The sequence below is a fragment of the Penaeus vannamei genome, chromosome 25 (assembly GCF_042767895.1).
Source record: "Penaeus vannamei isolate JL-2024 chromosome 25, ASM4276789v1, whole genome shotgun sequence".
NCBI lineage: Eukaryota > Metazoa > Arthropoda > Malacostraca > Decapoda > Penaeidae > Penaeus > Penaeus vannamei.
Genome location: NC_091573.1, coordinates 865,727 through 880,380, shown reverse-complemented (window position 1 = coordinate 880,380; position 14,654 = coordinate 865,727). Strand labels below are relative to the sequence as shown.

General features: G+C 40.4%; 1 protein-coding gene across 1 annotated transcript in view; it reads left to right on the top strand.

Moving 5' to 3' along the window:
- Positions 1 to 5,611, top strand: part of LOC113830320 (uncharacterized) — a 6,135-nt gene extending 524 nt beyond the window's left edge. The window contains exons 2-4 of the mRNA XM_027383523.2: positions 4,527 to 4,561; positions 4,648 to 5,396; positions 5,508 to 5,611. Coding sequence (XP_027239324.2) covers positions 4,527 to 4,561; positions 4,648 to 5,396; positions 5,508 to 5,524 — 801 coding nt within the window. The 3' untranslated portion in view covers positions 5,525 to 5,611. The remainder of the gene's footprint in view (positions 1 to 4,526; positions 4,562 to 4,647; positions 5,397 to 5,507) is intronic.
- Positions 5,612 to 14,654: the final 9,043 nt, after the last annotated feature.

Genomic DNA, 14,654 nt, shown 5'->3' with positions numbered 1-14,654 from the left:
TTAAGTTGTGCAACACGCAGTACTTTGGAATACAAGTTACTTATAGCGACGCGCGCCAATAGAGGGAAATTGCCAGCTTATTTAGCGGACAAAATAGTGGGATAGAACATGGTTTTAGCTGCAGCGGCTTCATATTTACCATAATCACGGTTATATTGATATAATTGGTTGGTTTATTGGTCAATACGTCTTGGGGGGGGGGGGGTGGCACGTGTGAATTCCCGTAGTTTTGCCGAAAGGTGGGTTGGGTTCCCGTAGTTTTTTTTTATTTCTGATGCGTCAGTCGGTAGAATTTCAAAGATGGCGGTTACATCCTAATTCCCTGATATACTTCATGCCCTCCCCTGCTAACAGGACTATCAAACCATGATCGTTGATGGAGAAATGGTACTCGATCTGAACGATTCATTCGCAGAAGGAAGCCGATTCAGCGATGGAATCATTGGATTTCCAGCAGAATTTTTTTTTTTTTTTTTTTTCTCTCTCTCTCTGGGAGGGTGCGTCGCTCTCTGCAACAGTGACTTGACACGGAACTACTGTCAATAGCGCAACTTTCTTCTTTGTTTTGTACTATTTGTAAACGCATTAAGTTCATAAAATCATGTTGCATGTGCAACAATTAACTGAATTTCAGTAATATATTAATAGAATCTTCAGGAAATTTCGGGAAGCGCATTTAATATATAAGTTCTGGTTATTCTTAATATAATAACCGCACTAAGATGGGGAAAATCTAAGGGTACCGTCACAAAGAAATGTAAAAAATACTCGTATATGGATCTGCAGAGACAAAGTATAACGTCAAAAATGGGGGGAAAAAGTCGCGACAGCGGCCGCGCCGAGGCAGTCACTGCATGAAACGCGTCGAAGTCGAAAAATCGTTCACGAGTGTAAGTAGTACTTTTTTCATTTTATTTGTACTAAGCACTTTATATTAAATTGCCATGTACGCAATTCGACCTTTAACATTCATTTACATTGCATTATTAGCTAAATAACGTATATTTTGTTTTTTCACTACCACTACTTTCGATCACTACGCTTCATGACCGGCTCTTAACGAGTGCCCGACCCAACTTTTAAGGTTTACTGGTCATTCCTTCTTCCCCGACCGCCGTTAGACATGGAACGCAGGTTCTGTAGCTTGTGCGACTTCGGTTTTGGGGATTTTTTCACAAATATAGTGATATAGAATTGTGCCAAGAACACTATTTGATTTTGAAGAACTTGGTGTGAAAAGTGCAACGCTGACTGCTATTTAGACATTAACAGAAAGAGCTTCCACTGAGATAAATCGTAAAAAAAAAAATTAATAATAGAAGAATGATCAGGAGGGGGTCCAAGGACAGAGCCCCTGGATTAGCCGTACGACCCAAAGAAGTCCCTGTCTTTGATAGATTCTGCATTTGATTCTGATAGGTTAGGGAAAGGGGGGGGGGGTCCAGGGGAAATACGGCGATCTGGAGGGGGTCCAGAACCCCTCTGGTTCTCTGCTTCGTACGGCTATCTTATGATTGTGCGTTTATGCTGGATTTGCTAGCTCGCTCGTTTCCGCAACACGTTATCAGATCTTCTTTACAATGTTAAAGGCGATTCCTGGCTCGGGTTTTTCACTTTTACTCTTTACCTTTTTAAAATCCCTGCTATGTGCGAAACCGACCATACCCCCCCACCCCAACCCCCAAATCCCCACGGGATCCCCCAAGATTGTTGACTTTTCTCCTAAGATGCCTTTACGTCTCCCCCCTCCCCCCCCCCCTTGTATATCTCCCTCGTCTCGCTTCTACTCGTCTCACCCCCCCCCCCCTAGTAGTTTTCAGTCGTCTCACTACTCTTCTAAATTCTTCGCACACATAGGAGTGTACTATTATAATCGTTTTTAAACTTTTTGGCTTGGCTTTCTGCAACCTTGTTTTATCTAGCATTCTGCAATCGGTTACAAACTATATAGAATTGTATGTCTTAAAACGAAAATCGAAATATTGTCATTCACACAAGACTACCTTCGCCTTTTCTTTGCTGTCCTCAATAATCCAACAATGCTTATTCTGTACCAGAGAGTAGAGGGGGAGGGAAAGAGAGAAGCGGCATTCTGGAATAATATTTATCGAAAGGGTTTCCAAACAGGGACCCTTAAGTTTTTAAAATGCTGCAATGTCACAATGCTCCGCCAAGTTAAGGGAATCTACTAACAAGCCAAAATCTTTCCTTACTCGTGGCTTATACATTATACATTTTATGTATGTCTGAACAGGATTATATTTATATTTCGTAATACATTTCATAAGATGAAATTTATGAATAGAATCATAATCATCTCTTAAAGCTTTTTAAAGTAAAGGGTCATAACTTTACAATTTCTATAATATAGGTTATATACAGTGGCTCTTGGCACCCTTAGCAGATAGCAAGAGAGAATCCAGATATTAGCCATTTGTGTTAATCTTGTGTTGCCTATTTTGATTCTTGGTAGCACTTCTACTATTCTCTTCGCGCAAGAAGCTTTTACCCAAATACCAAGAACATATTTATTAGATGTGCTTCTCCACTGGTTTCTCTACTTCATGGTGTTTCTCTGACCTGGAGCGTCAGGTCAGTGTGGGAGAAGGATATCAGCCATTTTATCTGCCAGCTCATTTCAAGAAATGCTATATGAGCTGGTACCCAGCACAAGATCTTTTTCCTTAAAGATGCCAATGTGGGCCAGTCCATGATTTCTCTTAATAGGTTGGAGTTGAAACTTTTCGACAGCTTTTAGTAAGTGTAGGCGTATATCACAAATTGGCGATTTCCATGTGTCTGAACATTTTGACCGCAGAAAGTAAATACTGATGCAGCTGTTGGGAGGCTTCCCGCACTTTCTCCTTGTTTGCTAATGGCATCATAGTCTTCTCCGATTTCCGATTTCCACTCATCTGTATGCATTTTGTTGAGGTTCAGTATTCAGGAGTGTTCTGGGATTTTTACTTCTGTTTCGATTTCTTTTCTTTCTTAATGCCATGAAATCCCTCCTTTACCTCATTCATCTATAGAGGGGTTTGGGGTTACAGACTGGTAGGACACTTTTAAGTTGAGGTGCATTACATTTATCCTCCCCACTGGGTCAACCCTAGGGTTGACCCAGTGCTTTATTTGATAGACGACTCAGAATTTCAGTGATTTTATAAGGGTAATTCTCCATCTTCTGCATACACTACTGGTGATGAAGAAAACACTAATACATGTACTCGGTGCTTCAGTGTTTATAGGGTTTAGTTGCTGGAGAACGTTGGGGAAAAGATGAAGCATAAGCGTGAAATTCATAGTTTAGTTTGCCTCATATCCGTGCCTAATAGAGACGAAGTGCAATATGATCAGTACCCCAGGACATGAGTGCACGAAAAATATTAAGTGCTTTAGTAGGCTTTGTCTTGAGTTGTTTGAAGTGCGGAAGCCATGTCAACCTCGGGTCAAGTGTCTTTAGAACTTGTCCTAGGTGAATGTGAAAATTGAAGTTGCTGATTCAATGATTTACCCGTCAAATGTCCCCTCTAACGGACATTCCCGCCTGTGAGGCCCACTCATCTCGAGTCCTTTAGATTGCAGGCTGTCGTATTTGGGATGCAATGAGTTTCATGAAATTTGATACTGACATATCCATGATGTCGTTAGTCTTTTTTAATTAATTTGTTAAAGCTTGTTCTCTAGTAGCAGCCAATTGCAAACTATAGCATTTCAAGAGGCGGAAATACCGACAGCTCTTTAAATTTAAAAGGGTCAACCAACATGGATAAGCATTTCCTTGGAGCTTTATAGCTTGTGATGGAATGCAAATATTTGAACATGTATAGTGATTAGCAAATAGTTTTCTATCGTTAGGCTCAAGATTAGTGACTGACACACTATTTTATAATAATTTGAAGATTTTAAGTCCCTAACCTGCGATGGGTATATTGTTGAAAAGTTTAGTCACTTTTGGCAGGACTGGTCTTATAACAATGACAGGTTATGCCTTCCTCAAGGTATGAAAGCACCAGCCAGTGTGGGTAAGTGCACCTACCATCAGTTCCAAACACCTGTGGTCTCCAATTACCGCCATTATGGGATTAGAATTTAATTGGATCATTGGAGCCTGACACTCTAAGGGGGGGAGGAGCTGCATCCCAATTGGCTGCCCTGGGGTGTAGCATCAGTTCTTGGTGCAATACTGCTATGCTCTTAAGTTTGTCAGCAAGCAAAATGATGACTTGTAAAGTACTGGGCCCACCCGTCTCTCACTGCAGCCACACCTAATATGTATCTTTCAGTGTGAGAATGCCATTGTTTATGAAAAGGTATCCCTTGACTGGAAACTCTAGGACATGGATTATAAAGTAGTTTATGGATTTAGCATTTGTAAGACTAAGGTTTAGAATAAGTACTGCAGAGTATGATTAGACTTTAAATATACAATTATATTCCATATTCTTGGCAATTACAATAGGCTAGGCAAAAAATTTCAATGGAGAAATCCTAGTTTTGAATTATAATGTAATTTTCTTTTCCAGATGGCCTCAGGAGTCACCCTTGTCCTGGCAAATGAGTAAGTTTTGTTAGACAACCCAAAACTAGATCTTATAAAGAACTGCATTTACTTTCAACAATGTATTAATCTTCCTTTTCTTTCAGTGTTACTGGGGGTTATCATTCTCTCTCTTATCTGTGTGAAGCTCAACCTGACCGTTTCCACTGCCTTGATTGCAAGAGTTTGGTCGTGTGTGTAAACGGACAAGCCTTCGTTCGTCGCTGCATCGAAGATCATTACTGCACAGATAAGAGTATGTTTGGAGGTAGTGTGTGCTATCCTAATGAACCTGCAGAGTGCACTTGTGAGAGGCCATATGTATTTCGTGTGGACCACTATGACCCACAGAAATTTTTCTCATGCGATGGTGTAAGATCCAAACCAGAATTTTACAAGTGTCCAGATGGTATGGTGTTTGATGAGAACCTTACACAATGTCGCAATGAAGTGGGTCTACCACCTTGTACAAAGCCTGGGACTTTTGTTAATCCAAAAAATTGTAGTGAGTACTACTCTTGCATTGCCCTTATACATGGATGGCTGCAAAAATTCTACCTCTGTAATGGTAAAACCTTTTTCAATGAGGAAAAACAAATTTGTGAAGATCCTTGCATGTACAAATTCATGTGCGAGAGTGAGGGACGCTTCCCAGACCCTGTGAACAAGCATAGATACTTTGAATGTTACTTAAAATCTGGTCAATTTGTAGAGATGCGGTATCAATGTCCAGAGGGGTATATATGGTACACTGTATCATCAGGAGTTGGCAAGTGCATGGAGGACTCTAGAATCAGACATATGGATCACAACTTTGACCACTGCCCCCTGCCACAAGACTGGTGCCCCAGAAATGGTGAGTGGTGCTGTTGACTTCCATACTTTTCATATAAAATAGTTCTAGATATTGGAATCAGTCTGAAGGTATGCTGTCATTTGTCAAAATTCCTGCATATTTTTTTTCCAGGAACTGGAACCTCCTAGCAAGACGCAAATGTCGCTTGGGTCAAGTCCAAGCCTAAAAACTGATGTACATTATACTTGTAATTTTAAATAAATATCCCCTATTTAGATTTTACTTCATTTATCCACTGTTAAGTATCAAGTATTTAGCCTAATACATCAGGTAGTATTAAGTAAAATCTGTAGATATTGACATAAAGATCTTGATTTCCTAAGTTAATTGGGGTGTAAACAGACTCCTATTTTGAGAATACCCTTCTCTTCCAGCAGTGTCTCCAGAGACAAGTAGGCAAGGTTATCTTTTCGTAGTCCCTCTGATCTTTCACGCCTTGTGACTATTACATCTGAAGCACAAGTCCATGCATTATCTACCCAAACTGACCTTACTGGCAATCCCATTCCTGCCAAACCTCGCCCAACTCTTAATACTTGTACTGGGACTGTTTCTTGTCCCCCAAATGCTTGTCCTATGTATAACAAGGACTGGTCAGAATGTGAAAATGACCTACTTTCCTGCCTTGATGAATGTGATGGTGGCAGTACAGTGTTGCTCTTCCTCCTAGAGGCCAACATAAATTTCGTGTCAGTATTGTCAAGATAAGCTTCCATAGACAAGACCTCCCCCATGATGTTTGTGTTGGTGTATTGTCTTATGTCCAACAGTATCGACCCCTTCGACCATTAATGTCAAATGCTGGCGTTTTGGCCAGCCAAACATCGTCGCTCCACAACCTGTTGCCCTCTGTGCCCAACCTGGTCATGACCGTTCAAATTGCCCAGCTCAGTCATGTACATGTGCCAGTTGTGGAGACTCCCATGAGGTGTTTTATTGGAACTGCCCTGCCTATAAGTTTGAATGTGAGGCAGCAGCCCTCAGATTTAAACTAGGCCTCACTCTTTGCTCTGCTCCCCCACCATCTACACAAGATATTTCTGCATCTCCCCAGGTATCTTTTCCCTATACCCAAACCCTACTTCCTATGTCTAGTCGCCCTATCCACCTGTCAAATCCATTTTCCATCCTAAATCCAGATACTCCAATCTCTACCACTTCCCGGATAACTACCTCTCCTCACTTTAGTTGTACCAGACAACCTAAACGCTTTACTACATTCTCTCCTACACCTTCCTCTTCATATGTTCCTCAGATATCCAGCACTTCTTGCAAGAGAACCTTTGTTTTTCAGTCCTCTATACCAAATTCCCCTCCAGAAACCCTTGAAGACATCCCAAACTTCCTAAAGATGACTCGATGGAACACTCCGCTCCCTCATCCACCCCCTAATCCCTCTGTTCCTACTCCTGCTACATTTAAAGTATTTGCGGATATTCATCCTCCTTCCCAAGTTCCCTCCACTCCCATTCCTCCTACACCCTCCCAACATACCTAACCCTCTCTACCACTTGAATACTCACACGAATCCTCTCAACCGTGTCCTTCTCCTATTTCTCCAACAGCCACCTCTTGTTCCCCTTGATCAATATATACCCCCCAACCCGTTCCCAAAATACCTCATCCTCTCTACCACCCAAACCAAACCCCAAACCACAAGACTTTCAGCTTCTCCAGGCATTCGTGGAAGACAAAATATTGGAACATCGCCCGAATACAAAAGCCAACTATACCCCTCTTTCATCGCCACTTTCGTAAGCATCTCATTAGAACAACTGAATGCATTACAATTAACTTGAAAACCAAAAAATATATATATATATTTATAGCACACAGAGTAACAAATGATCTTATAAGATATTCCACATTTTGAAGTATTTACCCATACTTTGCTTATTTCTGGACAGGTGAGTGGTGTGTCGAGGACGCGCTCTCGCCTCCCGAAAACTAATACATATATTAGGTCAAATAAATGCTGACAGCTATAGTTTCCATATCAGGAAAGATCTTTGAAGGTGGTGAAACCTCTTTTCCCCATTTAGAGTAAGTAACTCTGCTCCTTTGTCAAGATATGACCTGTGCCATTAACTCCCCTAAGCGACTTCTGGCCTCTATGCTTCCGGCAAAGGCCAATAAACTTTTTAATGTATATTTGGTATCATAGTGCTTGGATTAATTGTATTTCATTGTAGATCACCAGAGAGAGAGAAAGCTCTATCTTGTTACACATGTATTGAATGTTTGCTTGTCATAAATGGCGTGGCAGTCGAGGATGGTTTTACTGGATCAATAAAACTCGAATATTTGTTATTTACTTGATTATAACGGAATTTATCGTCCTAATTAGTATATAATGCATACCGGAAAAAAATGCAAAATGCATTTAATTCCATTTCCATGTAACCTTGGCTATCTATAAATCTGTCAAATTCTAGTTATTTGGAAATAATTACATTAGCCTTGTGAATTTATAAAATTACAAGAGATTTAAAGATATTCTTTGTTCCAGAAGTGGCAACAGATGTAGATGAAATGGAGTATCTGGAAGCTCTTGGTCTTCATGCTGCCGGCCAACATATCATACCAAAACATGCATCCTGACAAGATTAAAAAAAAAAAAAAAAAATCTGCATATACAGTGAACCCTCGTTTTTCGCGGGGGTTACGTTCCAAAAAGAACCCGTGATAGGCGAAATCCGTGAAGTAGTAGCCTTTTTTATAATTATTATTATACAATGAAATACTCTACAATACATTGAAACCAAAGAACAAAACCTTTTTACAGGCCCAAGCATTTGTTTAACAAATAAAAGTACTGTATAATTTTTTTTTTTTTTTTTTTTTTTTTACAAATAACTACTGTACTGTAAAATAGTTTTAATCATCAATACGAACTGAAGGCTTCATGAGTGTTAGAGAATATTTGCAAACTTAAATTTGGCAAGCTGTTTTACGTACATGTACATATTAAACCGTAACGTTGATGCACAGGTAGAGAAGAAGCGGAAAGACTGTTTAGCCAATCGGAATGCAGAACACAATGCACAATGCAAATCCGTGAAGCAGCAAGAACGTGAAAGGTGAACCGCCTTATAGCGAGGGTTCGCTGTATACATATAAATACGTACATGTGTGTATATACATTCATCAATTTATGTAAAAAAATATATATGCATATGCATACACACACACACATATACTTAAACTTGTGCATTTGTATGTGTGCTGTGTGATTTACACACAGTCCAAAAACGTAACTTTCCTTATGAATAACTGTTGCGTTTCTTTTCAGGATCAGCAGTACCACCCTATATGCAGCTCTCGATAAGTGGCAGCTGACATTTTGCCGTATCAGCAACTGGAGAGCAATAAACATTGAAAAATAACCCGTTTTCTTTAAAAAAAAAAAAATAGTTCTAAAGAATATGGATAACCCTACTATAGCCATTTCAAAATAGTGAAAAATATTTCAATGGTGTAAACATATATTGAACTTTATCATATGAAATCGTATTTGATGAAAGGCACAATGAATATATTCACCCAAAACCAAAAAATATACACAGCTACTATAGCCAACACCTAATATAGCTAAACACTTATTACATTGAGAAACGATTTTTAAAGAAAAGTGCGTAAAAAAAATTCTAAATCCATTTGGTTTGTAATACTCAATTGCACAAGATATTTGATTTTGCGATTTTTTTGCCTTTAGAAGATACTGAGGTAACCTATTTAAACAGGCTTTCTTTATTTCTAACTTTTGGTGATTTGTGCGTCAAGTTAAACATTCAAAGTTAGCTATGATCAATATAGCGGAAACATGGCTAAGGATCGCAATGTGGTTAATGGTTAAAAACAAAAATGTGCTAGACATCTAAGGTCCTGTAGCACTATAGGAAAGTAGAGTAAAGGTTGTGACAGGTGATAGTCGGTATGCGTCATCTAGAGTAATATTGAAAGGTTAAAGATGGGTAAAGGAGTTCAATGAATGGGTTATAGTGGTTATAGGGAATTAAATCAAGAAGATATGCATGTGTCTGAGGAAGGAGAACAGGTTGTCAGAGCAGAAAGTATGTAACGGATGGATTATTAGGAGGATGCATATCGGAAGGATGGATAGTTGGAGTTGAAGGGGATGTGTTGTTTTGGGAGGGATAAGGAGGAAGGTGTAGGGGGCTATGAGTAAGAGGGAGATGGATATCAGGAAGATGGGTATCAGTGGTGGAATCGGCAATCACTTCAAGTGTGGAGGGAGCACGAGTTACTGAATTTTGTGTCGAGCATATAGCTTTGAACATCTTCCATAGTTGGCTGGAGAGAGTTGTGGGACAAAGGTTTTCTTGTCAGGGGCGGGGGGGGGGGGAAGAGGAGACTGGTGTTTGAGGAATAAAGGTAAGGTTTGCGGTTCGGGAAGGTCTGTTTACTGCGGGTAGTGCGGGGAGGGAGAGGGGAAGGTATTGGGGTGTCTGGATTTAGTGGCAAAAGAATTTGACTTGGGGAGGTACAATGTAGAAGTGAAAGTGGGGATGTAGGTAGGTATAGGGGAGGGTATAAAATACATAAAGTGGGTCACTACAATTGGCACATGTACGAAATTGTGCAGGACAGTTTGCGCTGTCATGACCAGGTTAGGCACATATTGGGCATCTAGTTGTAAAGCGACAGTGCATTGCAGAGTGGCCGAAACGCCAGCATTTTTGGCATTTCCGGGGTGGGGGTAGATATAATCCGACTTGGTACGATTCTCCACCAATATAGACCCAAAAGGGAAGGTCATGTCTATGGAAGGTAATTTTAGCAATATTAGTGCAGAACTTTCGGCGATCTCTGGGAAGGATTGTGTAGCACTGCATTGATGTTGCATCAGTTTGTGTAAACAAGTCAAGCAGTTCACAATCTGACCATTCCCTGTTATACATCGGTTTCCATTCCTCCAAATAAATGCCCTTTCCTGTCCAAGTATTAAGGAGTGGAGTTGTACAACGATAGTTTACCTATGAGGTCAACCAGGTTAGATATTGCAAGGGCTTGACACTCAGATTCAATGGCGACAAAGTGTGAGCAATCCGGACGGTTGCGGAAGGGGATCTTGCCTACTTGTCTTTGAAGGCATTTTTGGAAAAGCAAGGTATTGTCAGAGTACTGGGGCTGTAGAGGGAATAAAATATCCCATTTGGATGAGCCAAACAGTGCATTCAAAATTGTAGTAGAGGTGGGAATTGTAGGAAGACGAGGTCGAGAGGCGGAGGGTGTGGTTTGGAAAGATGTGATGTGTTAAGGGAGTGGCAATAAGGTTGTTGTTATAAGGGAGGGGGTGTAGAAAAAGGTATTTGAGTAGATGGTATCGAGGGCATTGGGGTTGAGAAAGGGGTGTTTGGAGGTTGGGTTATCTGGGTAGATGGTTCAGGATGGGTTAGGTTGTTGGTAGGTGTCAATGGGGGAAGTAGAATCAGTGGTCGGAGCCATGGTAAACCATTGGGGTCAGACCGATGGAGGTGGTGATAAAGGGGCAAGCCTCAAAATCTTCATTACTGGCCATGGGAAGCCTGGAATAAGTGGAGATGATTAAAGGTCCACCCCTCAGGGTTCCCATGAAGGGTAAGGGCTAGCAACTACCAAGGGAAAACCATGCCCGTGACTCCCCGAGGCCGTTCATGACAGGTTGAAAATCTGATTTCTTGCGATTCATCACAGCTCGCATTTTAGGAACTCGATAGGAAAGGGTTGGGAAGATAAGGAAAAGGACAGATGGAGAAAAAATCCATGCAGTTAGCTGAGTCGGGGGCTAAGGCCCATGGTAGGGGTGATTCCTATATTGGGCCTCAAGTCCCCGTATCCTAAGCCCCCCCCCCAGACAACAACGGGCAAGGAATTGGGGGGGGTATTGTTGATGTGTCATGCTCCTAAACAATGTAAACAGTTTGGCAAATAAAAGCTGTAAATGTTTGGGAAATATATCAAATCCTTTTATTAGTGTTTTGTAACACTACAAAGCACAGCTAACATATATTAATTGGAAAATATTACTAACAATGTCCTCGGTAGCATTCTCCAGTGGAAATTAATGTGGTTGACATAATGTACTGGAGATAGGGAGTACAAATCAGTGCCCCCACCCCAAAAAATATACATGTATATGAATAGCAAAGTATGACAATTTTTTTTTTTTTTTTTTTTTTATGTTCCATCACCTAACTTCAGGGATTTAATATTTTTTTCAATTCTAATACGCACACCGCTTTAAAATTTTCCACAATTTTCTTGGGACACGGACCACATCCTTTTACTGCCTTGGCGCAAAGACGAGTGATGGTCTTGGGGTGTGACGTTGATGGCATTGGAGATGGTGTCGTCTCTTAGAGGAGTTGGTGGCGATGGTGATGGCGTTGCAGATGATGCTTCAAAGCTCGGGACTACTTCGCTTGAGGAGTGAGGCACAGGGAATTTCATGGAGGAATTGTCATAACCACAGTCATCTGAAATATCAAGAATTTGTTTTAATAAAAATGTATATACAAAACATTTTGTCAGTTCACAGTTCATGCAGTGCCTACGCCATAAATCGTGGGTTTGAGAAAAACTCACTGGACAGTAATTGATCGGACAAAACACATAAGAAATATACAAACATTTAATGATTTACTAATGGAATTAAAATGAATGGATAAAAACGGACAGTGTTCAAACTAATAAAATAGCATGTTTATTTTTCAAATGAACTTTAAACTCCGTGCACTAAGAGCCTATTCTAAATCTTTCAAAATGATTTTTTTTTTCTTCTCACCAAGCACCGGTCAATAACTACAATTATGCTATACTGTCAAGTGTTACTATATAGATTAGAATCTTGTTTTTCCATTTGGGTTTCTAGGGAGGTTATCTAGTAAATTCAAAACTATAGCTTGTCAGAAAAAATAAATCCATCCTTGAGATCTAAGTTTGGAAGGATTACTACTAAAATGAGGCTGAGGATAACAAGGCAAGATGACTTCAATTGTCACACACCATCTTTGACGACTGCCACATTAGCTACCAAAAGTTTAAACGATATTAGATACATATCCTGATACTCATGTTGGAAAGAAACCAGACGATTATACTGACCTTTTGATACATGAAGATTTTTCCAATTTGTTGGTATAATCAATTATAAGGCAAGTCAAGAGGATCCATCTCTTTCGATATGATGGCGAGTACATTTGCCGGCGTCTCATCTTCCACATGCTTTCCAGGCGAGCCCCCACCAGTTTTCGTGCATTGCCGCTTCTGTGGACTATACTTCTTTGCCCTTATGGGTGCAAAAGGGTCATTCATATTATTGCTTAGAATTATTAATAAAACCTGCCTGTCTCTTTCTGTGCTGGACATGATACACAACTCAAGACGTTGAGTTTACAATGAGCTCTACGCCAAAAAGAAACCGACCACCAAGAACATGAAAGATTGATACTTGCCTTTATGTTGTTCCCACATCCACTTATTTGCTGGCAAGTTTTGGAAGGGCCACACCTGCAGAACTGTAGAGGGTTGTTATCCTATGCTTCGGATTTTCTCCCAGTCATGGTATGGTCTGTCTGCTTGTCCATTATAACATCCTTGAATTAATCTAATTGGACGAGAAGAGTTGTTTCCCTTTCTCCAACATATAACCGAGGCTCCATTTCTCCTTTCGATTATGCGACGGCAAGGAAGTTGCGTGTACGTCCCCAGTGCTGATATCAAGCTTGTAGACTACTTGTGATCTCATGGTACTGTAAATCCTGCCCGAGAAAGGGTCTCAACTTTGTAAACAATCCCCCCCCCCCATTCATACCAGCCTTCTTGTCATAGCATTACCAGGTCGGAGGGTTACCAATCCCATCCCACAACACATGGCACTTAAGAATACCAAAACATTGTGCCCCCCAACCGTGGTGGGGGTTAGCTTTACATTTGTGTGTGATGTGGGATTATGATTATGGCCCTCAGAACTCGACAACTGCACCTCAGCTCTTGAAAGACATCCAAAACTATCTAATCATGACCCAAGATGACATTATACCTCAATCCATCCTCCAATGTACCTGATCCCATTCCTTCCTGTTTCAGCTGCATCATTCCCACTTTCTCTTGGAACAGACCATTTATCACAACAAACCCTTTCTCTGGATTCATTCTTTTGACATTTTACCTAAAACAGATATTTCTCCTTTGCTAATCCCCACCTTACACTACGGATATCCTTGCAAAATACCAAACTTCATTTTGATCTAATCATCCCTGTCTCTTAACTGCTATATTTCTGATGTACACCTTTCCATAATGCTTATATAACCTTTCATGTCTAACATTTATTTTGTTTTGTAACCGTTAACCATACGAAGGTAAAACAAAGATTGTAATTGAAGCCCCTTTTTTTCCTTCTCCTTTCCTTAGCATGTAATTTTGAGACTAATACTGAAAATTTAGCTGAAAGCATTTCCAAAAATAAAACTTGGTAATTAATGTATCAAGTAATTGTTTATAAGTCTTAGAACAGTTTCCCAGAACAGTGATGAAATAAATTAGGGGCCTTTCAAAAGCTGTCCGACTCCGTACGAAATGTTTCTGTATTGAAAATTAGCGACATATTCAAGATTTAGCAATAGGGTGAGGGTAGGGGGTGATATTTCAGCAACTGAAATGTTTTTGCCGCAACACAGTGAGTAGCGGCGTTAATAAGATTTAGCGATAGGGTGAGAACTTTGGTTCAGGTAGCCAGACCGACTATTTTTTTGCCGACAAATACCGACTCGAATGTTTATTTTATTTTAAACCAGTGTTTTAGATTTGTAGTAGACGGGAATTTAGCAATAAACAGTGCGACAATGGCTAGACTCAAGACTACCAAGGGACGCTCGTGCTGCGGGGACTGCAACATGTGTATCGCCACTAGCTGATGTGCAGCAGTACTGAATATTAAAGTGACAGCCCTCTGAATGATGCTTTAACAAAATTTAGAACGTAAATTTGTTTAATTTTCTATTTTAATACCAAGGTCTGGAAGGCAGGGTTTAGTGTGTCCATGAACAGATCCCTCCTACAGCTCCTTACTCCGGCAACAGTTTGGCATTGTTGATAGAGAAGAGGGTTGCCTATTGCTCCCGTCTCGTTAGTCAGATCTGAAACCGTAGCTATAGCATTATCAAATCTAACTTATTATTCTGGCTACCCCATTCCTGCAGAACCTCATCCAACTTGTAATACTTCTACTAGAACTGTCTATCCCCCCCAGCA